Source organism: Balaenoptera acutorostrata, chromosome 11 (assembly GCF_949987535.1).
Source record: "Balaenoptera acutorostrata chromosome 11, mBalAcu1.1, whole genome shotgun sequence".
In the NCBI taxonomy this organism is placed as follows: Eukaryota; Metazoa; Chordata; class Mammalia; order Artiodactyla; family Balaenopteridae; genus Balaenoptera; species Balaenoptera acutorostrata.
Genome location: NC_080074.1, coordinates 18,870,088 through 18,890,847, shown reverse-complemented (window position 1 = coordinate 18,890,847; position 20,760 = coordinate 18,870,088). Strand labels below are relative to the sequence as shown.

Genomic DNA, 20,760 nt, shown 5'->3' with positions numbered 1-20,760 from the left:
TTTCTGTCAAGTACCTTGGCTCAGGAAGCTCCTCTCTTTCTCCTTGTAGCTCCTTCCAATGGTGACTGGAGATGCTTCACTCAGGCTCTGGAGAGTAGATTATGTCTCTTCCCGTTCAGTGAGATCCCATCGGTAGCTTGAAATCAGCCTTTGGTAGGAATATTGACACCATGGAAATTGGCCAACACTATAAATCAGGGCTTATTTTCTTCCCCATAGAAGGGATTTACCAGCACACCATTGCCCCTGGCTCTCAATCTCATTTCTCTCAAAGGCAGTATCTTTCTACTCGCAAAGAATATAAAACCTCAAGTCTCTTTATCCTGAGTCTAAAACAGTTTTTCCACTTCAACTTCTAGGTGAGGAATAGAACCATCATTTCTACCAGTTTCTCTGGTCCAGAGTCAGCATGGGTTAAAATTCCTCAACCTATGGGAAGCTCCTTCTCTCTCCACCCATCTTAAGAGCATCCTTTAGCTTTATCTTCAGGGAGGAACCTCAGCTGGAGACAAGAAGATCCCCATCAGTTATGCCAATGAAATGGAAAAAAAAATGATTTCATTAGAAGAATACTTTCTAATTCTGCTCTGGGAATGCGTTGTTTCCTTTCCAGTGTATCTTTCTGCTTCTCTCTGAAGCAAAATTTCAGTTCTGAACTATCCCATCCCTGCAGAGACCATGGCTGTCGATCACAAGCCCCAGTTTATGACTTCATCACCAAACTAGACAGAAATAAGAGCAAAGGGAGCAAGAGACCAGCCCTTGCCAATTCACAAAGACCTTGCAAGCTAAATGGGACAAAAAGAGGTGAATTTACAGAGTTCAAAGTCATAGTCACAATTTGGTAGAAAAACTTTCCCTTTCTGTCTCTGGCACCAAAAGGCTTGGTTTTTGTTGTTGTTGTTCGTTTTCATCTAAAACAGCAAGTAGGAAGTGAATGTCCTCATAAAGGAAAGAATGCACTGCACCAAAAGGCTCTCCAACGACAGCGCCTGAAAGCACATCCTGTCGACCTGAGCCTCACTGGACTAAACTCTATCTGAATGATATGGCCCCCAGCCAGATGAGGTGGCAGGCACACAAGGTGGCAGAGTGATGCTGATCAATTCCTTTGTCCCTTTCATTCTCCTGTTTCTTGTAAAAAGGATCCAACGCCAATTAATTCTTGAGGCTTTAGAAGTGGATTATCCAGTTGATAAGGTCTTTCTATAGAATTAGAGCGTGGAAGGGGTCCATACAAACCCTGTTGTTTTGCAGACTAGAGGTGCTGAGTGGCTTGCTCAAGGTCACACACAAGCAGAACCACAATTAAACTCAGGTTCCTGAGGTCCAGTTCAGTGCCCTTCTCAGGACTCTTCCCCTCCTCCTTTTAACTTATTGGCACAAATGTTTATGTAGGTCCTGTCATGTGCCCTATACTATGCTGGCTGGGGACACAGTAACAGACCCAGTCCCTGCCTTCTGGGAGTTTGCAGTCTACTTTTGTCTGGTATTTTCCAGCGGTCCCCACTTTTTCCCACCCTTTCTGCCACTTAGCATCCAAACGTGTAATGGCATTGCTTCTGCCTGCAAGTCCTCACTTCTGGGTACCATAAAGTAGCTGTAAGGGGAAGTTAAGACACAGAGGCTAAGTGATTTGCTCAGAGTCTCATGGTAACAGAACCAGAGCTACAGAAACTATCACTTCCAGGGCTGGCCAACTGGTGGTCAACTTCAACATTCTTATTGGTAACCTTGCCCTGCACATAATGCTATTGATGTATAGATATGGTGGCCTGACGAGTGTCCACACCAGGACACTCTTGAGAGTGAATGGGGCTGCCAGGATGATAGGTATAAAAGCCAGGGTTGTACTAGACAAACCAGGATGTGTGGTCACTCTACTTACAGGTAATTCCCCCTGGCGTAGGGGCCAAGGGGGAATGGAGAGAGGGGTCTGAGTGAATGGAACTCAGGTTCGGCAGGGCTTTCTCTCCACCTGGGACCTCATGCTGTTGGAACATGTCCCTAACATGGTCAGCCTCTTGGAGGTTATTATGATCTTGATTTGTCATCCTTCACCTTTCCAAGATAGAGTAACCATGGCAGTGCCACTGAAGCAGCAGAATTCAGCGCTTCGAAGCTTGTAACCCCAGCTCTGATTCAGCTGGGAGATTACAGACATACCACAGCCGCCCGCCACTGCTGCTGCCTTCTTCCTCCAGGGAGAGTGGTCCTGTGCTCCTCAATTCCGTACACTGTCTCCAGGGCACCTGCATGGGGACTGCTCATCCTGCTTAGGGTCCCAAGACTCTCTTTTTTCTCCACTGCTGCTTCTGTTTCCTGAAGCAGGAGAAACCCTGGAAAGGACCTTGATGGCGAGATGAACATGTACCATGAGAACACAGAAGGAGAAAGAGTCCTGGCCAGATATTCCTAACAAGGACTGTATGTTCCTAAATAACCAGTACATGGTCTAACAAGCACATGGTTATTTAGAGAGAGTGAAACAGAATCATAAACTGAGGCTGTCTTAGAAAACCTAGAATGTAGCCTTAGACATGGAGAGAGGTGATGGAGCAAGGTGACCGAGAGCTTGAGTTACTTCTTCGGCTTGTATCCTAAGTTAGCTTTGTGACCTTGGACATGGCTTTAAAACTCAGTGTTAGCACACATGTAATGAGTCAATAGTATCCCCACCTCACAGGGCTGTTGGGAGGCTTAAATGAGATGTGCATATAATGTTTTCAGAATAGCCCCTGCCATAAAGTAAAAATTTGGTGAATGTTAGCTATTTGGGGGATGGGGCTTTTCTCACCCTGGACTTCCCAGTAAAGAGATTATGGGTCATTTGTTTTTCTTGACCAAGTGTCCAAAGTCATTTGAGGAAGTTTGAACAAGAGAGGCAAATCTGTGTTTTCCTCAGTGACTAAAGAAGTATTTTGATTCCATTGCAGGGATCTCGGAAGCTTCTGGAACTCGTCAGATACCATATTGTCCCGTTCACCCAGGTCAGCCCCACTTTTCTGTGGTATTTTTTCCTTGCTTTCAAGATACCTGACCTTAAATTCCAATATTTTAGTGCTAGAGAACGTGTGACAGTTGTTCTTTATCTGGTGCTCTGAGCACACGCTGAGCAGTGAATAATGAGCCTGTCATCAAAGAAGTCTTCCAAGCCACAAAAACTCGTGACCTCAAAGCTCCTGTCACTTATTTCAGGAGCTTTCAAGCTATTTTTTCCAGTGAGGATTTGGGTGCCGCTCTCAGTGTCTCTATTGTTCTCTTGTTCTTGCAGCTAGAAGTGGCTGCCCTCATTTCGACCCCTCACATTAGGAGCATGGCCAACCAGATCATACGGTTTAACACGACCAACAACGTAGGTGAAAACTCTACTGCTGACGTCATTGCTCAAATGCATTTTTCTCTGCTTATGATTGTTCATCGGGTTATCCTACCTCGACGCTAATTCACGGGCTTCAACTCTTTATGATTATTTCATTCATTTGTTATGTCTTTCAGCAGATACCTGCTGAGCAACTCCATGTGTGAGTCTGAACTAGAAGCCAAGAATAAAGCAGTGAAAAAAACAGGCTTACATCCCAGCAAGGAAAACAACTTTAAGCAACTAATTAGTGACCAGTTAATTATTTAATTACAGTTATAAACAGGGGCCCCAAGAGGAAGTTAAGAGGGCTGTGGGGGCTCACAGCAGAAGGAGGCCAAGCAGATCTGGGAATCTAGAAGTCCTCAGTCAGGAGATGATGCTTTGGCCAAGCTTGAAAGGATGAGTAATGTGAACTTGGGCAGAGATGAGTAGAAGAGAGTTCTAGGCGGAAGGGAGAGCAGGTGCAAAGGCCCTGAGGTGGGAGGGAACATGATTTATATAAGAAACTCAAACTTTGAGTTTATGTAGTAAACTCAAAGTATTATTCTGCTAACTCCTCAGGGTTGTAATATCAGCAGAAATATGGCAGCATAGAGATTATGTCTCCTGTTGATTCACTGTGGATGGTGATGATGATACCCTGTCGTCCTTTCAGCAAGTTCCTGTTTGTTTTGGTTTTATTTGTTTGTTTTGTTTTGTGTTTTTGGCCAAGCTGCACAGCTTGTGGGATCTTAGTTCCCCAACCAGGGATTGAACCCAGGCCCACGGCCATGAAAGCACTGAGTCCTAACCACTGGACTACCAGGGAATTCTCTCAGCAAGTTTCTGTTGAGTGCCTCAGATGTGTCAGACACCATTCTAGGCCCTCAAGGTTGGACCAGTAAGCAAACAGATAAAAGTCCCTGGTTGCGTGGAACTTTCATTCTAGTACATAGGACAATAGATAATAAGTGAGTTAAATATATCATATATCAGAGAGTAGTATGCGCTGAGGCAAAAAACAGCAAAGCAAGGATGGGAACTAGAAAGTGGGAGTGGGGCTGATGTTTTAGATAAAGTGTCTAAGAAATCCTCATGGAGAAGAAAATAGGTGAGCAAAGACCTGATGGAAATGAAGGAACAGGCAATGTGAATAGCTGGGGAAAGAGCATTCCAGAGACAGGAAACAGAAAGTGCAAAGGTGCGAAGCAAGGCACATGCTGATCGGGTTGAGGAACAGCAAGGTCCTCAGGGCCAGAGCAGAGGGAGGAAAGGAGAGAGGTAGGAGGAGGGCAAGGCGGTAGGAGGGAGAAGGAGAGGTGGGGTCAGGTCACACATGGCCTAAGAACTTGGGACCAGGATGTAGGTTCTTACTTTGAATGAGATAAAAAGCCATTAGAGGATTTTGGGCAGTGGAATGACATGATCAGACATACGTTTTGGGAGACTGGTTGGGAGGTGAATGTAATAACTCAGAGAAGAATGATGGCGACTAGTGGGGAGACAGGCCGAGGTGTAAGGTAGACTCAAGGAAGTATTGTACAACACGGGGCATAGAGTCAATATTTTCTAATAACCGTAAATGGAAAGTAACCTTTAGAAATGGTATAAAAAAATTTTTTTAACGTGAAAAAAAGAATGATGGTGACTCAGAGCAGGGTGGTAGCAGAGACATGGTACGAAGTGGTTGAATTCTGAAGGTATTTTGAAAGGCAGACCAGCAGAAGGTGCTGATAGACTGGATGGGGGATGAGGAAGGAGGAAGCCAAAGATGACTCCTGAGTTTCTGATTGGAGCCCCCAGAAGGATGGTGCTGCCATTAATATTGCTGGGGGAGCAGATTTGGGAGGAAAGTAAAGATCAGAATTCTTTGCTGATTTGTTCATTTTCTGCTCCCTCGCCTACAGTATAAGCAGGAACTTGTCTGGGTTTGTTCCCTGATATCTCCCCAGACCCTAAAGCAGAGTCTGGTACAAGGCCACTAAATGTATCTGAAAGAACGGATCCCCATTTCACCACAGGGGTAAAACAGTTTGCCCAAGGTCTCATAGCAAACATATTGCAGAGCTGGAATAGTTATGCCTCTTCCCCAGTCCGGCACCGGCAAGGACCATTTCCTCAAGGACATCCTTGCTTGGAGTCAGTCAAGAATTCATTCAACAGATTCATCTTTCCCTGTCAGCCAAGCCCTTCTCATCACAATCTTCCACTCAGTGGAAAGTTAAGTGAAGTTGAAGGCTCTTTCGAGAGGTCGCCGCCATTCAGCTCTGCCTGGGGACCCTGGTGCTCCTCAGTACAGAAAGATGAAAGATGCCGTTGCTTCCTTCCAGGGACGGATTCTGGCAAATGATGTGGCAATGGAAGAAATGGAGGTCGTTGCCAAAAACGGCCGGATTTACACACTGACTGGAGTCCTTATTCCTCCCTCCATCGTCCCAATCCTGCCCCACCGATGTGATGAAACAAAGAGAGAGATGAAACTGGTAAGAAAACTAGGAAGCTCAATGAGGACCCTAAACAGCCCCACAGAGCAGACACTTCTCACAATTCTGAGGGAGCTGACGAGGATAGTTTCACACTTGAGCCTCGTTCGGAAGCCCTTTCCGTCTTTGTGAAGAGGCAGGAGGGTCTGAGGTCGTATCTCATCAAACGTGAACCAAAGTTCCTGGGGGTATTTCCAAACTGATAGTTGCTACCCTGGTATATTCGTTTTCTAGAGCTGCCATAACAAGTTACCACAGACTAAGTGGCTTAAAGCAACAAAAATGTATTCTCTCACAGTTCTGGAAGCCAGCAGTCCAAAATCAAGGTTTCCTGTTTCCATTGCAACTTTTTGGCTCAGCTGGTTTTAATCAGGGCAACTAAATTTCAACAAGATTTTGAACAACCAGGAGCAGAGCAACCCTGCAACAAGGCAGGAGTTAGGGCTGCCCTTGTCCTCCAGACTTCCTTCCCTGAACTTGAATGGCAGCTGCTCGGTGGCAGGGGAGCTCTGAACAAGTCTAATTATTGACTCCTATTGAGTCTTTTCTGCAGGTCGTTCAAGAACTTGTTCTACATCTCCCCAAAGAAAAGAATTAAGATGTGGGTTTGAGCCACAACCAAAAGAATTTTGGTTAAATAAGAAGGGCTTCCCAATAGCTGCCTTAGACTGAGGTCTTCTTGTACTATTTTCTCTGGGTTTAAAGTCAAATCAGTCTGCTCTGTGTGGTTTAGGGTGGTTTCCATTAGGTCTGTTAAAAGTACAGATGTATTCTCTGGAAAGTATTGAGAACTAGTAAACAGTAGGAGCAGCTGGTCTCTTCTAGAAGTCTCAGTTTTCAGCAGGCTGAACCCATAGCTGCCTTTGGGCATGTATGTTTGAATTTTAGAGGCTTAATTAATAAGTCTCTGTACTAGTTAGGGTCCCTGCAGGAAGCAGAATTTATCCCAAGGGTTCAAGTTAAGAGACTTTAATGAAGAAGCTGCTACAGAGGGGTGGGCAGGGCTGAGGAAGCAAGCACATGATGCTGGGGCGTCCAAGGAGAAGCACTGGCACAAAACCATTACCACCAGAGAGTCAAGGGTGGGGAGGGGCTGGAGTTACCTGAACCCAGTGAGAGTGGGGAGAATGGAAGAAGAGGTAACCATCAGGAACTGTAGGAACGGTGCTCGAGCAGAGAGGGAGCAGGAAAGAAATACCTTGACCTTGTTCTCCTCCTACCCACCAATATCCTGCTGGCACCTCACCAAGACCAGTTGGAAATTGGCAAGGGGCCCCAAGACACCATCCTTCAAGGTTCACCTGCTGGAGCACATCACACAGTAGAGAAGGTCAGAGAATGGATCTGGAGAGATTTGGAGGCACACACCCCTTTTCTTCCTCCTGAATTCAGAACCAATGGAGGAAGAAGCCCAGGAGACTGAAAGGCAGAGATTCAATGTTCAGCCTCGTTACTGCTAAGCTAATTGGAGAACAGGGACTTGAGTGTGTGGCCAATGCTAGTACTACATCCCTGGCACAGGTGGGCAACTGCAGTGTCCCCTCAGTGGCAGGTGCCTCTCTACACGGCCGAGGGTCGACCAGAAGCCTGAGGCCTGTCTGACCCTGAAAGAGGGTGAGGTAGGGGCTGCTCTGAGCAGCCCCACTTCCTTCTCCCAAATTCCTTCTCTCTGGTGAGGAGGCAGTAGGGGCGGGGAGAGAGGCCAAGAGTGGTACACTAGTGGGACCCCTTCACCGGGAGGATGCATGAGGACAGACACGTGGCCTGCCACTCCCTCTTACAGGGACGCCTGTACTCACCTGCAGTCTTTCCTTCCAGGGCACTTGTGTGAGCTGTTCCCTGGTGTATTGGAGCAAATGTCCTGCCGACTCTGAGCCCACAGTGAGTGTGACAGCTTCAGGGAAGCACACGTCACCCAAGCAACCCCGCTGGTGTGGTTTCTCATCCTTTCCATCTTCCCCTCTTAAAAGATATTCATTCCAACTGCGATAACATAAGGTTAGCTCTTAGCCTACTATATCTGGGGGGATGGTAGAAAGACAGCCCACAGATCTGTGTTTGAGTCCTTGCTCATTTATCCAAGGTAAGTTGCTTCACATATTTTCTCTAATTTTCTTATCCACGAATAGTAATAAAAATAATAATAATAACACCACCACTAGCAGCCGCAGGATTAGCACAGATAAAACTCCAAGTGCAATGCCTAAATCAAATAGCCACTCAGTAAATGTTCCCTCTCTACTTGCCCTATGAAATAAAATCCAGTGTTTGCATAAGAGAGGCAAAGCTTCACCCTCACCCTCTTGCGGTCTCTGGCTGGGCCTGAGAATTAAGTTGACATAAGACATAAGACAGGAGAAAAGCACAGGTTTTTACACATACATAAGAGCTTCCACAGGAGAATGAAGACCTGGAGAAACAGCAAAACCCAAGTTTTTATATAGTGTGTTGAGCCAAGACAGGTAACTGTGGAAAAGTAACTAAAATGTGACATATATTTCACAATATATACCTACATCAAATCATTATTACTATGTTGTACACCTTAAACTTATACAAGTTTTTTTGGTTTTTGTTTTTGTATCTGCTCTTTTTCAAGCGCCTTTAGCGCAAAATAATCCATATGCCAAAGTGGCACATTTGGGTGTGGCATGTTCTGCTACCCTTCATTTGTACCTGCTCTTCCCAAACATCATTCTGGAGAGAAATACAAGAAATATCAAGAAAAATGACACTAGGGCCATCAGAACCTTGTCAAGCTTGATAGAATTCTGCACACATCCACTGAGGATTATAGATCTGGTTCAGGGAGCATGAAGATGAATACATATTGTTTTGTTTTGTTTTGGTCTTGAGAAGCTCTAATCTAAAAAGGAAAACAGATCATTTTTCTTGGCATCATTGATATGCCAAGTAAGTACTCTACTGGTAGCAAAAGCAATGTGTTCTAAGGTAAAATTGATGATAGAAGTTCCTGCCTCTAAGTTCATCCTAAGAAAGAACTTCCCAAACAGCCAGTTCATTCCACACTAGAATAGATCGCTATTAAAGAAGGTGATGAGATTTTTAACACCATCCTATTGTGGAGCATTTCATAAAGAAAAACATTAACATTAAATAGGCACAGGTGTTCAGTTATTTATTTTGCTCAGTAAAGCCATCACCCCTGAGTCCTGCAGGATGCTGTCAACCAGGGGATATGGAGAGGGAGGAGGGAAGAGGAAACCGTGGTGACTGGCATCCCAGTGAGTGCTGTGTGCCAGACATTGTTCTAAGCGCATCGTGCAGCAAACCTACGAGGGGGGCACGTTATAACCAGAGTGTAACCTGGGAACTAAGGCGAGGAAACATAAAAGCCCTCCCACAAGGTCACACAGCTGGTACATGCAGACCATGATCCTACATTGCCTCAGCCCAAGGAAGGAGGAGGGAGAGAGGAAAGGAAAAAATGAGACACGTGGGTCAGAGCCAAGAGAACCCCTAAACTGCCCCTCCCAGGCTCCCATGATCTATACTTGGCTAATTATCCTGACAGCCAACAAGGGGGTTGAATAGTCCTTCCTCATCGACCTCAGAATTCCTTTAGAGATTTAAGATTTTAGGATTTTACTGCCCATGGTTTTCACTGCTCTCTTTTTAAGTAGAAGCCTAAGATGAAGGAGTACCTCCATATCAATTTTTATCTAACATAAAATTTGAGCCATGGACTAAATGCTCAGTGCAAAACTTGAGATCAGCGTTTTTGTCCTATTTTCACAGATTAGGCAGCTGAGGCCCACCAGACAGCATGACTTGCCTCTGAGATCCTAAAGTTAGTAGGTGGTAAGATCCATTCTCTCGACCTGCCACTTGCTATCTGTGTCCTTAAGAAAAAGGATTTAACCTGTTTGGGCCTCAGTTTCCTCATCTATAAAAAAGGGATGAGAAATATCCACATGGAGTTGAAGATTGATGACCTCATACAGGCAATGTGTCTGACCCTAGTAGGTTCTCAATAAATGGTAGTTCTCTGTAATTCTGAGTGGGTATCAGAGGTTAGAGAATAGAAAGAAATCTGCCCCTATACCCCACAATTCCCAAGAGGAAAACAGACTCTCACAATTTTTTTGGTGGATCTTTGTACAAATTAGGAGGAAAATCTCTAATTGCTCCAAAATTTCTATATAGGAAGTGGTTAGGGATGGTTATTAATTGGAAGAGGAGGCTAAGCCACATCCTGAATGCACAGGAACATGTTTCCTGATTGATTAACAATGTCTTCCAGGGCACGAGAAGGGATGGAAAGGTACATATGCCCTGCGTCGTGCAAACCCTGGCCTGTATTCTTCCAACAAGGAAACAGAGGCTTAACAGGGTGACAGCTCTGCCTGGGCCCTGTGTGCGCTGTGTGCTCTAGCACTCTTTCCTGGCGCTGACAGTAAAACAGAAGTAGATTGTCTAGTGTCTGTAGAAGCCGAGTCATGCCCAGAGGACCTCAAAATGCAGACTGCGATGCTCTTCCCCATTGGCTTTCTTCCAGACACTCTTCATACGCAAATGTGTCTACACTGGCCGAATCAGGAGCCTGAAGAATGGCTGTGCCAGATACTGTAATGCCACCGTGAAGGTGAGGCTTGTGTGTGGCCGGGGCCCTTATCCAGGCCACCAAGGCCTGCACGGAAGCCCGCAGGGCTGGGCAGCTCTTGGGCCCCAGGGTCTGTGAGTCACAGGTTGCCCTTGGGGCCTTGACCATGTCTTCTTGCAAAGGAAGGGAAGGGCAGAGTCCCCAGGTGGCAGCCAGGTCACCCCGTCCCCGCGTCCCTTCATCCCATGGTGCCCATCATGCTTAACATGGCGCCCACACCCTTGACACTACCCTGCACGGCCCGCCCTCTGCAGTGTCCCTGGCCTGTCTCTCACCCTCATTCCCGCCTCAGCGTGCGTGCCTTTGCCATTCCCTCCTGGAAGAATGTTCTTCCAGGTTTTCTTGGGGCTGACGGATCTCTCAAGTCTCCATCCAACCCTCATGTCCTCTGTCACCGCCCAATCCACAGTGCCCCCGCCCATGTCCCCACACCTCTGCGCCCGCCTGCCACCACTTGATAACGGCACTTTGTTTTCCCGGCACTTAACTGCTATCTGAAATCCTCTTTTTTTTTTTTTTAAATGTACCGTCTCTTCCCTGACTAGATAGAACACGGGCTCCATGAGCACAAGCCTTTATCTGTCTTGCTGTCACAGGGCCAGGGCCAAGCCGGCAGCCCGGGGCGGCCCTCAGGAGATCTGTGGTGAACAGGTGACTGAGCACGAGCCACGCCATCACCTGCAAGAGAACAAGTCCTGCTCCTGAGGGTGGGAGGGGGCTGATGCTGTTTGTGATCGCAACGGAGATTAAAATGCGTTGATATTTCCTTTGAGGAACTGGCACGCTGCCTGGGATTCCACAAGGCGACACACATTTTGTTTCTCAGATACCAAAGTGCTGCAACGGCTTCTACGGGCCCGACTGCAACCAGTGTCCAGGAGGCTTCTCGAATCCGTGCTCCGGGAATGGGCAGGTGATACAGACTGAGGCTGACTTTTTTCACGAATGCTGAGGTTGACCTGTGTTAAGTCGAAAAATAATTTTTAAAACCCCTAAACCGAGAAGTGATACAATGCCAGTCACTGTTCCCAGGGAGTAAAAGAAACAGATCAGTTGCTAAAAGAAGAGAGGGTGTCTGCAGGAGAAGGAATTTTGCCTGGGGGAGTGGCAGGGGGCAGGGTGTCCGGTGATGTCGCTTCTGGTCTGCTTTCCTACTGCTGATGGCATGACTTTGAGCACCTCAGCAAGGCTCTCTGGACCCCAGTTTCCTCGTGTGGGAGATAGCAGGATTGGCCTGCATTGATCTCCAAGTTTTTTTAGGGCCAAGATTTTACTATCCTTAAGGAAAAAAAAAAAAAAAGCGCTGCCCAGTGAATGCTTTTTTTAAGATTTTTTTTTCTTTTGGCTGCCTCGGGTCTTAGTTGCGGCACTCGGGATCTTCATTGCAGCGCATGGGTTTCTCTCTAGCTGTGGCGTGCAGGTTTTCTCTCTCTAGTTGTGGCACTCAGGCTCCCCGGCGCGTGGGCTCTAGTTTGTGGCACACAGGCTCTCTAGCTGAGGTGCGCGAGCTCAGTAGTTGTGGCGCGCGGGCTTAGTTGCCCCACCGCATGTGGGATCTTAGTTCCTGGACCAGGGATCGAACCCATATCCCCTGCATTGGAAGGCGGATTCTTTACCACTGGACCCCCAGGGAAGTCCTGAATGCTTTTTTTAGCCCATCTGCAAAACCTATGAAATGCAAGAGCCAAAACTTAACTCATCTAGCGTGGAGGCCAGGGCTAAACATACAAAGGTAATAGTAGCTGTGGTTCATATGGGGAAATTATGGATCTGCACAGATAAGAAATCCACATCGAAAATATGCCTCTTTCAAGGGGAAGGAAAAACTGCATGACCACCAAGTGGGGATACCACACAGGCCAGGGGAATAGGGCGAAGCTGCTACAAATTAACTACTGTACCTGGGTGGTCCGGGACCCAAGCCCAATTCTGATACGTGTCAGTCACTACAAATCTAATCTTGAAATAGCTGGGGAGATGAGGGGTAAAATGCTCACACTGAAGGGAAAAACACTGCCGTTTGGAGTCACATAGCTGAGCATGTGCGCATCTGGAGAGAAAGGCCTGCCTTCATTCTGAAGGTCAGTGGTTTATCGGGCCGCCCCTTAAGCATTGTTTAGAGGTTCCATTTCACCACTGTGACACCCCCACCCCCACCCCCGACCAAATGACTTCCTGTGAAGCTCTGAATCCTGGCTCGGGACACCCATATGTCACTGTCTTAGCTTTCTACCCAATACCCGCGACTCCACTTTCCACAAGGGGTCCCAAAGAGTCATTTCAAGCAGAATTGAACCTGAGTCAAAGAAGCAGGCCAGGAAACGAAAGCATCTGGGACTCCTTGCTGGGGCCGTGTTGCCCTGACGGCCAGGGGCCCTGCCTTTGTTTGCAGTGCACCGACGGCCTCGACGGCAATGGGACATGCGTTTGCCAGGATGGTTTCCAGGGCTCCCAGTGTCAGTTCTGCTCGGACCCCAATAAATACGGACCTCGGTGTGACAAAAGTAAGTGTCGCTTCCTGAGCTGCCGTGTGCTCCTCACCCGGGGTCCCTGCAGCACTGCAGTGCAGTCCTGGTATCAGGTGCCCCTCGGCTTGGTGGATGCCCTTATCACAGGGTATTTCTTAAGCACTTGGGTCCCAAACAGTGCACATGCCAGACTGCTGGGCCCCACTCACAGAGCTTTGAGATAGGAGGCCTGGGTGGTACCTGAGGATTTGCATCTCTGACAAGTTCCCTGAGATGTCAACACTGCTGGCCCAAGACCACACTCTGAAAACCAGTCTTTTAGGGTTTCCCCACATACCTGAAGTGATCGTGGGCTCCATATCAGAAAACAGACTCCCCATCTTTCAAGCAGTCCTCTTCCATCAGCTCCTCCCTTTGCTAAATGTGCGACCTTGGGTTAGTTACTACACCTCTCTAGGCCTCAATTTCCTGATCTGTAAAATGGGGATAATAATAGTAACTACCTCGTCAGGTTAGTACAAGTTATAAATGGAAAGCACTTGCCTTAGAACAATGCCTAGCACCTAGTATGCACTACCAATATTATTATCTATTATTGTTATTATTATCTATTATTGTTGGTACTGTTGCTGTTATGCTAAGTTCAGTGATATAAATGTCCAGAAGCTCATAGAACATGTAGAAAGTTCCACAACACTAGGCATTGAAAACAAAAAATGCAGTTATATAATCTTAGAAAACACATTATGTTCTTAAAAATAACACCATGTGAATATGTAAGTACATAGATAGAAATATACATCTATCTATCTAAGCTAAGATTAGAACTTGATAGAAAAACAATGAACAGATCAGAGCTTGCTGTGGAGTCAAACCAACCTGAAGTTAAATCTTCACTCTGCAACTTACTGGCTCTATGACCTTAGAAAAAAATCTCTCATTGAAGCTTCACTTCCCCATTTATAAAATGAAGACAATATTGGTACCCACTTCATAGGTTGTTGATTAAGTTAGATCATAATTTAGGACTTTAGCCCAGAGCGTGCACCTAGCAAATAATCAATAAATGAAGCCATTCTTGTTACTATCACTACTAACTCCACTCATCTGTTACAAAACACACCACCCCTCTCGTCTCTTACCTTGTCTGATCTTCAAGGCTACCTCTCAAGACGGATGGGACACCTGAGCCCAGCAGATTTGGGGCTGCTGATCTAGTCCAATGCTCTTTTTGCCAAATAAGGTTTCTCAGGGGAAAAAAATAGGGGTTTATTCCAAAGCCTGTTGACAGAGGCATTTTTATGAGGCTAGTAGTCACGACGCCGAGGCTGGGACAGCAGTGGTGGCTTCCTGCGCCAAAGACTCTTGTCCAAGTCTGTTGCTGCCCACCGCCTCATGCAGGGGAGCTTTCTCTTCATTCTGGGGTCTTGTTCCTTGCTAACCAAGCCCTGACGTTCTTAAAAGTTTATGAAAAGTTTCCTTTGTTTTAAATCTAGCTGTGCTTTGCCAGCCCTCGCTGTGTTTCTCTTTCCTGGATGCTGGCTCCAAGCTCCCACACAAATCCCTTTCCCATCAGTCCCTTCTGGGGCAAAACCACAGATTCCTTCATTTCTGATCACATTCAAGCCCCCAAATCCTTGCCACCTGCCTTTGAGAGTCTCCAGAATGTTCTTCTTTTCACTTCCACATGCAGAGGAGCATGAGTCTGATAAGCTGGCTCACGTTGCAACTTTTAATACCTGTAATCAAAAGCAAAGTTAGCAACTAAAATTTAAGATGATAACAGACAGTGGAAATGCCAGGCGATATACTGATCTACTGGTTACTCATGGTCACTAAGGGAAATGGAATTTGAAGGTCTGAGTTCAAGTCCCTGTTTGGGAACTTGCCAGCAAGTCAATTTGTTTTACCTCTCGGGGCCTCAGTTTCCTCATCTGGAAAATGGGGATGGTAAAAGTATTGATACCTATCTCCTGAGGCTGGTGACTATGAATGAGAGGGTACAGGTTAAAGGCTGGCCCAATGCCTAGAACAAGGTCAGTGTGCAAATATTGGGCATGAGTCAGCATTGGTTTGCTGTGATGGAGGGTGAAGAGCAAATATGTAAGCCACACATCAGAGGCTGTGCCGGCAGGAGAAATCACTTCCAGAATGTCTTCAGGAAAAGGTGAGAAATTTCCAGACTAAACTCTCCTACCATGAAGTAGGTGAAAATTGAGCTCCTTGGCCTCTTTCACACCATCACAACCCACCCTCCCCCTGCACCCCACGCACAGACACACAAAGCATCCCGAAGACCACGCTCTTCTCACCAAGAGCTGTCCTGGCACACGACAAAGACGCTGAGAAATAGCGTCCAGGGCCTTCCGCATCTCGGCCCCGGGTTCTGCACCAACAGGAGTGAGTGGGGGGTGAGGGGAGGGGGCCCTGTCCTCCATGACCCATGTGCGCATTGCTAATCTTGTCCCCAAGCCCTAAATGGCCGTCTTCCTTCCCTTCCAGGGTGTCTGTGCAGTTTCGGAACGTGTGACAACAGAATTGACAGTGACGGCGCCTGTCACCCCGGCACCTGCAGGGACGGCTCTGCCGGGAGATTCTGCCACAAGCAGACCTCAGCCTGCGGGCCCTACGTGCAGTTCTGTCACATCCATGCCACCTGCGAATACAGCAATGGGACAGCAAGGTAGGCCGGTCGGGGCGGGGGTGTTGCCATCCTTAACAGCCCATGGCCACTGTGTTACCTGTAGACACACCCAACCCATATCTAAACTCTTCATAAACTAAGACCTGTTCTCTTCAGCTGCCAGCATGGCTTTTGTGGAGAAAACCTCAGACTGAGCTGGGTTCAAAGTTTGCAGCATTCCCTGCTTTGAAACTTACCAGCTGTGTGACCTTGGGCAGTTACTTAACCTATCTGAGCCTCACTTTTGTCATCAGTACAATAAGGGTGATGTTGCCTACCTAGCAGGGCAGTTGTGGAGATTAGAAGAACTGAATGCCAAATCATCCAGCCCCAGGGCTAGTACATCATAGGTGTTCAGTCGTGGAAACTGCAATTATTACCATCACTCATGTGAAGGAAATGAAGATTTGCCCACCAACTTTCCAACCCTTTAAAAACGCCTTTACTTCCTAAGGTCATTAATAACTACTCCCCTGTTAAAGGCATCTTACAAGAAATTGGATTGTTGGTCACTGGATCACCATTTGTTTTCTTAATGCTATCTAACATATGCAGTGGGCTTGGGGGGAATATGTCAGAGGAAATTTTCCTCTCTGGGAATATCTGGTTCAAAGGCAGTAACCATGCAAAAAATATCCTGAGAAATGCAGACAACATGTAGAATTCTTAGCCTTATTTTTGCAGCACTTTTCTTAATTTGTCATTACCTAATCATTTGCTTACCTGTTTGTGATCTATCTCCCCCACCAGTCTGCAGGAAGCATGGGGCAGAGACTGACTTTGCTCTTCCGTGGTGGTACAATAGAAATGCATCTTCCTAAGGAGTTAGTATAGTATATACATCAGTGCATAAGGCGAAGGTCACAAGTCACCAAAATTGCCCTTAAAACCTCTTAAGGGAATTCCCTGGCAGTCCAGTGGTTAGGACTCGGCACTCTCACTGCTGGGGCCTGGGTTCCATCCCTGGTCAGAAACTAAGATACTGCAAGCCATGAGGCACGGCCAGAAAAAAATTAAAAAATAAACAATAAATAAATTTTAAAAACTCTAATCACCCACAGAGGATCATCAACGTGGGTCTGTATTTACTATATAAACTTAGGTAAATCAGTGTTGAAACAGATCCGTCTATTTCTTCATTTGGGGACCACCTAAAGTATTTAGTTCCTCTAGGATTCTTGATGCACGAAAAATAATTTTATTTAGAGTTTTGTGAAGCACATATGACTGAATTTGCAATAGTGACATGGGGGTGTGACAGGTGTCCCAGCACCTATCACAGGGCACTCAATAAATACTGGTTGACCGAACAAATGAATGAATGAATGGTCCTATTTAAAAGCTAAAGTTTCAAGGTGGAGAATTTTGAGAGGAGTGTCTGAGGGCATGACGGATCATGGAATCAGGCACCTGAGAATGTTGTGCTCTAAAAAAAAGAACATCTGAGAGATCAGAGAAGGGAGAGAGGGGAGGTCTCACCTGATCGTCATGTTCAAATCACTGAACTGCCACACAGAAGAGAGCGTCGTTCTCTGCTGAACCAGAGATAATGACTTGAGGTATAAAGAGACAGATTCCAGCCCCGTAAGAACAGAAAAGCCGCCCAATGTCGAGCCTGAGAAGGTGCAAGTGTGAGCAAGTGCCCTGCTGAACGCCCCATGTGCATTCACTCTATACCACCGCTTTATGAGGGAGATGTTAGACCCATTTTCCAGGTGAGGAAACAGTCTCCCAGAAGTTAAGGGACTCGCTCAGGGTCACACAACTGCTAAGAGGTGGGGCCCGGATACCTACCCAGGTGTGTCTGACTGCAGACCCAGGAGTGCTGGTGGCCACCATGGTCCATGGCTCCCCCCACAAGGGCAAAGCGTCAAGCCACCTGGCCGTGAACACGTTCACCCCTGGCTGGCTGGTCTTCTTGGGGAGGGGTGGGATGGTTGGTGCTTATATTTCTAGGGCTGACTTTGTGCGCTCACTCTTCTTTGCAGCTGTGTTTGCAAAGCAGGGTATGAAGGGGACGGAAGCCTCTGTTCAGAGATGGACCCTTGTTCGGGGTTAACCCGAGGGGGCTGCAGCCGCAATGTGAGTGTTGGTCTTTATTTCCAAGCTGCCAGGTTTTTTTAGGAAATCCTGAGGGAAGACCTTCCAAAAGGCAGTGTCAGATGACTTCATCGCGTGAGGCACATTTGCTTGAAACCTGCATTTTAAAGATGGTGCCAGGTACCTTCCGTGAGCCTCCAATTCCTAAGTCCACGTGTGCTGGGGGAGCCCCAGGTTCACATGTGCAGGGGTATTGGGCTTCTAAAAACACAGCCAAAGAATCAGATGTTGGGGATCATTAGTAATAAACTTCTGATTCAGACATTACAGCTTACAAGTGACTTTCATGTATTTGATCTCATTTGCTCTTCCCACCAACCCAATGAAGCAGATGTTGTTTATCCCCATTTTACTGATCAGGAAACTGAGGCTCAGAGACCTTAAGTGACTTGCCTTAAGTTCTATTAGTGTCAGGGGTATAGCCCAAACTGATTGTTGCTTTCATTAATACCTTCTGAATATCACCACCACCACCCAAGGTCACCTTCATTCCTTACCCACAGTTTAATAACTGCTCTCCCTGTTGCTCCTCTTGGCTATGGCCACAGCCAGAGTGGATCAGATCATGTTTCCCCCTTGCTGAAATCCCTTCGGGAACTTCCCCTGGCTCTGAGGATGAAATCAGATGCAAATGCCTTGCCCAACCCTCCAGACTGCCCTTGGGCAAGCCCCACCCACTCAGCCTCATCTGGACAACTTACCTTGCACCTCTCACTCTGTCCTTCAGCTTCCTGGTGTGGTCATCCTGAAAGGCCTGGAATTGGTACAGGTAGGAGCTTGGGCTAAAGCATCATACAGGCCTGGGTTCATGCCTCTTTACAGCTGTGTGACCTTGGGCAAGTCACTTACCTCCTCTGAGCCTCAGTTTCCTTATCTGTAAAATAGAGATAGTCACAGTACCTTCCTCAAGATGATGGCTTACACCTACGAAACATTCAGAACAATCCCTGGCTCAATAAATGGCAGTGACGTTAGTGACGGTGGCCATTAGCTGGCCAAAAACAAGCCAATTTGTTCTTTACGTCATCTTATCTTTTCCACTGATCTTAATGCAAATGTGTGTTTTAATCATTTCCTTTGCACTCCACGTAAATATAAGCTTCTTGAGCGTACCTCTGGAAATCCTTGCTTTGCACTTGGACTCTTGCGGCTGGGCTGGGGTTTCAGAGGTTTTGCTGCTGCTTTTCCTCCTGTAGGCAGAATGCATCAAAACTGGCAGGGGAACCCACATCTGCGTATGCCATCAGGGATGGACGGGGGACGGAAGGGATTGCTCGGAGATCAACACCTGCCTGCTGCCCAGTGCTGGCGGCTGCCACCACAATGCAACCTGTTTGTACGTCGGCCCCGGGCAGGTAGGTGTGATGAGGTGGAGAGCAAAGAGGAAGCAGGATTCCTGCAATAGATTGTTTTTTCCTCTAGACACAGAAGTACTTTAGCTAGAATTTACCGCAGCTCTTTTATCATGTGTAGCAGTGGGAAAGGGTTAATTGTCGTAACAAACCAATGATGTAGGTACTATTTTTTTTCACCTTTTGACCCCATTTACCCTCACCACACCCCACCCCACCCCACCCAGCCTCTGGCAACCACCAGTCTGTTCTCCATATCTATGAGCTTGGGTTTGTTTTGTTTTGTTTTAGATTCCACCTATAAGTGAGATCATATGGCATTTGTCTTTTTCTTACCTATTTCACTTAGCATAATGCCCTCAAAGTCCATCCATTATGTTGCAAATGGAAAGATTTCATTCTTTCTTTGGCCAAATAATATTCTAATGTATACATACACCACATATTCTTTATCCACTCATCTGTTGATGAGCAATTTGGTTGCTTCCACGTCTTGACTATTGTAAATAATGCTGCAGTGAACATGGGGGTGCATATACCTTTTCGAGTTAGTGTTTCCTTTTTTGTTTTTTTTCAGGTAAATACTCAGAAGTGGAATTGCTAGAACATATGGTAGTTCTATTTTTAGTTTTTTGAGGAACCGCCATAACAATTTTCCATAGTGACTGCACCAATTTACATTCCCACCAACAGCGCACCAGGGTTCCCTTTTCTCCACTTCCTCACCAACACTTTATTATTTCTTGTCTTTATCTCATTGTGGTTTTGATTTGCATTCCTCTGATGATTAGTCATGTTGAGCATCTTTTCATGTACCTGTTGGTTATCTGTATGTCTTCTTTGGAAAAATGTCCACTCAGATCTTCTGCCCATTTTTTTAATTGGATTGTTTGGTTTTTTGCTGTTGAGTTGTACGAGGTCTTTATATATTTTAGATATTAACCCCTTATCAGATTATGACTTGTAAATATGTTCTCCCATTCCATAGGTTGCCTTTTCATTTTGTTGATGGTTGCCTTTGCCATATAGAAGCTTTTTAATTTGATGTAGTCCCACTTGCTTATTTTTGCTTTTGTTGCCACATAGGTACTATTATCATTCCATCTTATAAAAGAGGAAACTGAAGCATGGAGAGGTTAAGTACTTTGCTCATATCACACAGAAACCAAATTACGGTGTGAGATTCACACCCAGACAGTCTGACTCCAGAATTGCCCTCTTGGTCGCCACCCTTGACCACGCTCTATTTCTCTATAACACTCTGTAATACTCTACAGTTTGTGGGTCACTTTCACTTAACCTCATTTAAGGGAGACAGGCAGAAAAAGCTACTTCTTAGGAATTAATCAGCCCCAGGGGAGGTAATGACAACTGTACTAGGATTGTAGCCATGAAAAAGTCCTAATCATGAAAGAACTCACTGCATTCTTATGTCTTGCCAAGCAATTACCAACAATTCAATTAGTTTTTGACTCACCTGAGCTGCCAGATTGCCTTTGAGAAAGAAAAAACAATTTCTTGGTATCAGTGTCAGTTTGCTAAGGCTGCTGTAAGAAAGTATCACTAACTGGGTGTCATAGAACAACAAAAGTGTATTGTCTCACAGGATTGGAGGCTAGAGGTCCAGGATCAAGGTATCAGCAGGTTTGGTTCCTTCTAAGCGCTATGATGGCAAATCTGTTCCGTGCCTCTCTCCCAGCTCTGGGT

At 46.2% G+C, this 20,760-nt stretch overlaps 1 protein-coding gene across 1 annotated transcript in view; it reads left to right on the top strand.

The window, feature by feature from the left end:
- Positions 1-20,760, top strand: part of STAB2 (stabilin 2) — a 161,415-nt gene that overhangs the window by 54,114 nt on the left and 86,541 nt on the right. Inside the window, exons 16-25 of the mRNA XM_057557591.1 lie at positions 2,937-2,990; positions 3,275-3,355; positions 5,674-5,826; positions 7,645-7,707; positions 10,346-10,432; positions 11,277-11,363; positions 12,843-12,954; positions 15,421-15,601; positions 17,590-17,683; positions 18,898-19,056. Of these exons, the coding sequence (XP_057413574.1) occupies positions 2,937-2,990; positions 3,275-3,355; positions 5,674-5,826; positions 7,645-7,707; positions 10,346-10,432; positions 11,277-11,363; positions 12,843-12,954; positions 15,421-15,601; positions 17,590-17,683; positions 18,898-19,056 (1,071 nt within the window). The remainder of the gene's footprint in view (positions 1-2,936; positions 2,991-3,274; positions 3,356-5,673; positions 5,827-7,644; positions 7,708-10,345; positions 10,433-11,276; positions 11,364-12,842; positions 12,955-15,420; positions 15,602-17,589; positions 17,684-18,897; positions 19,057-20,760) is intronic.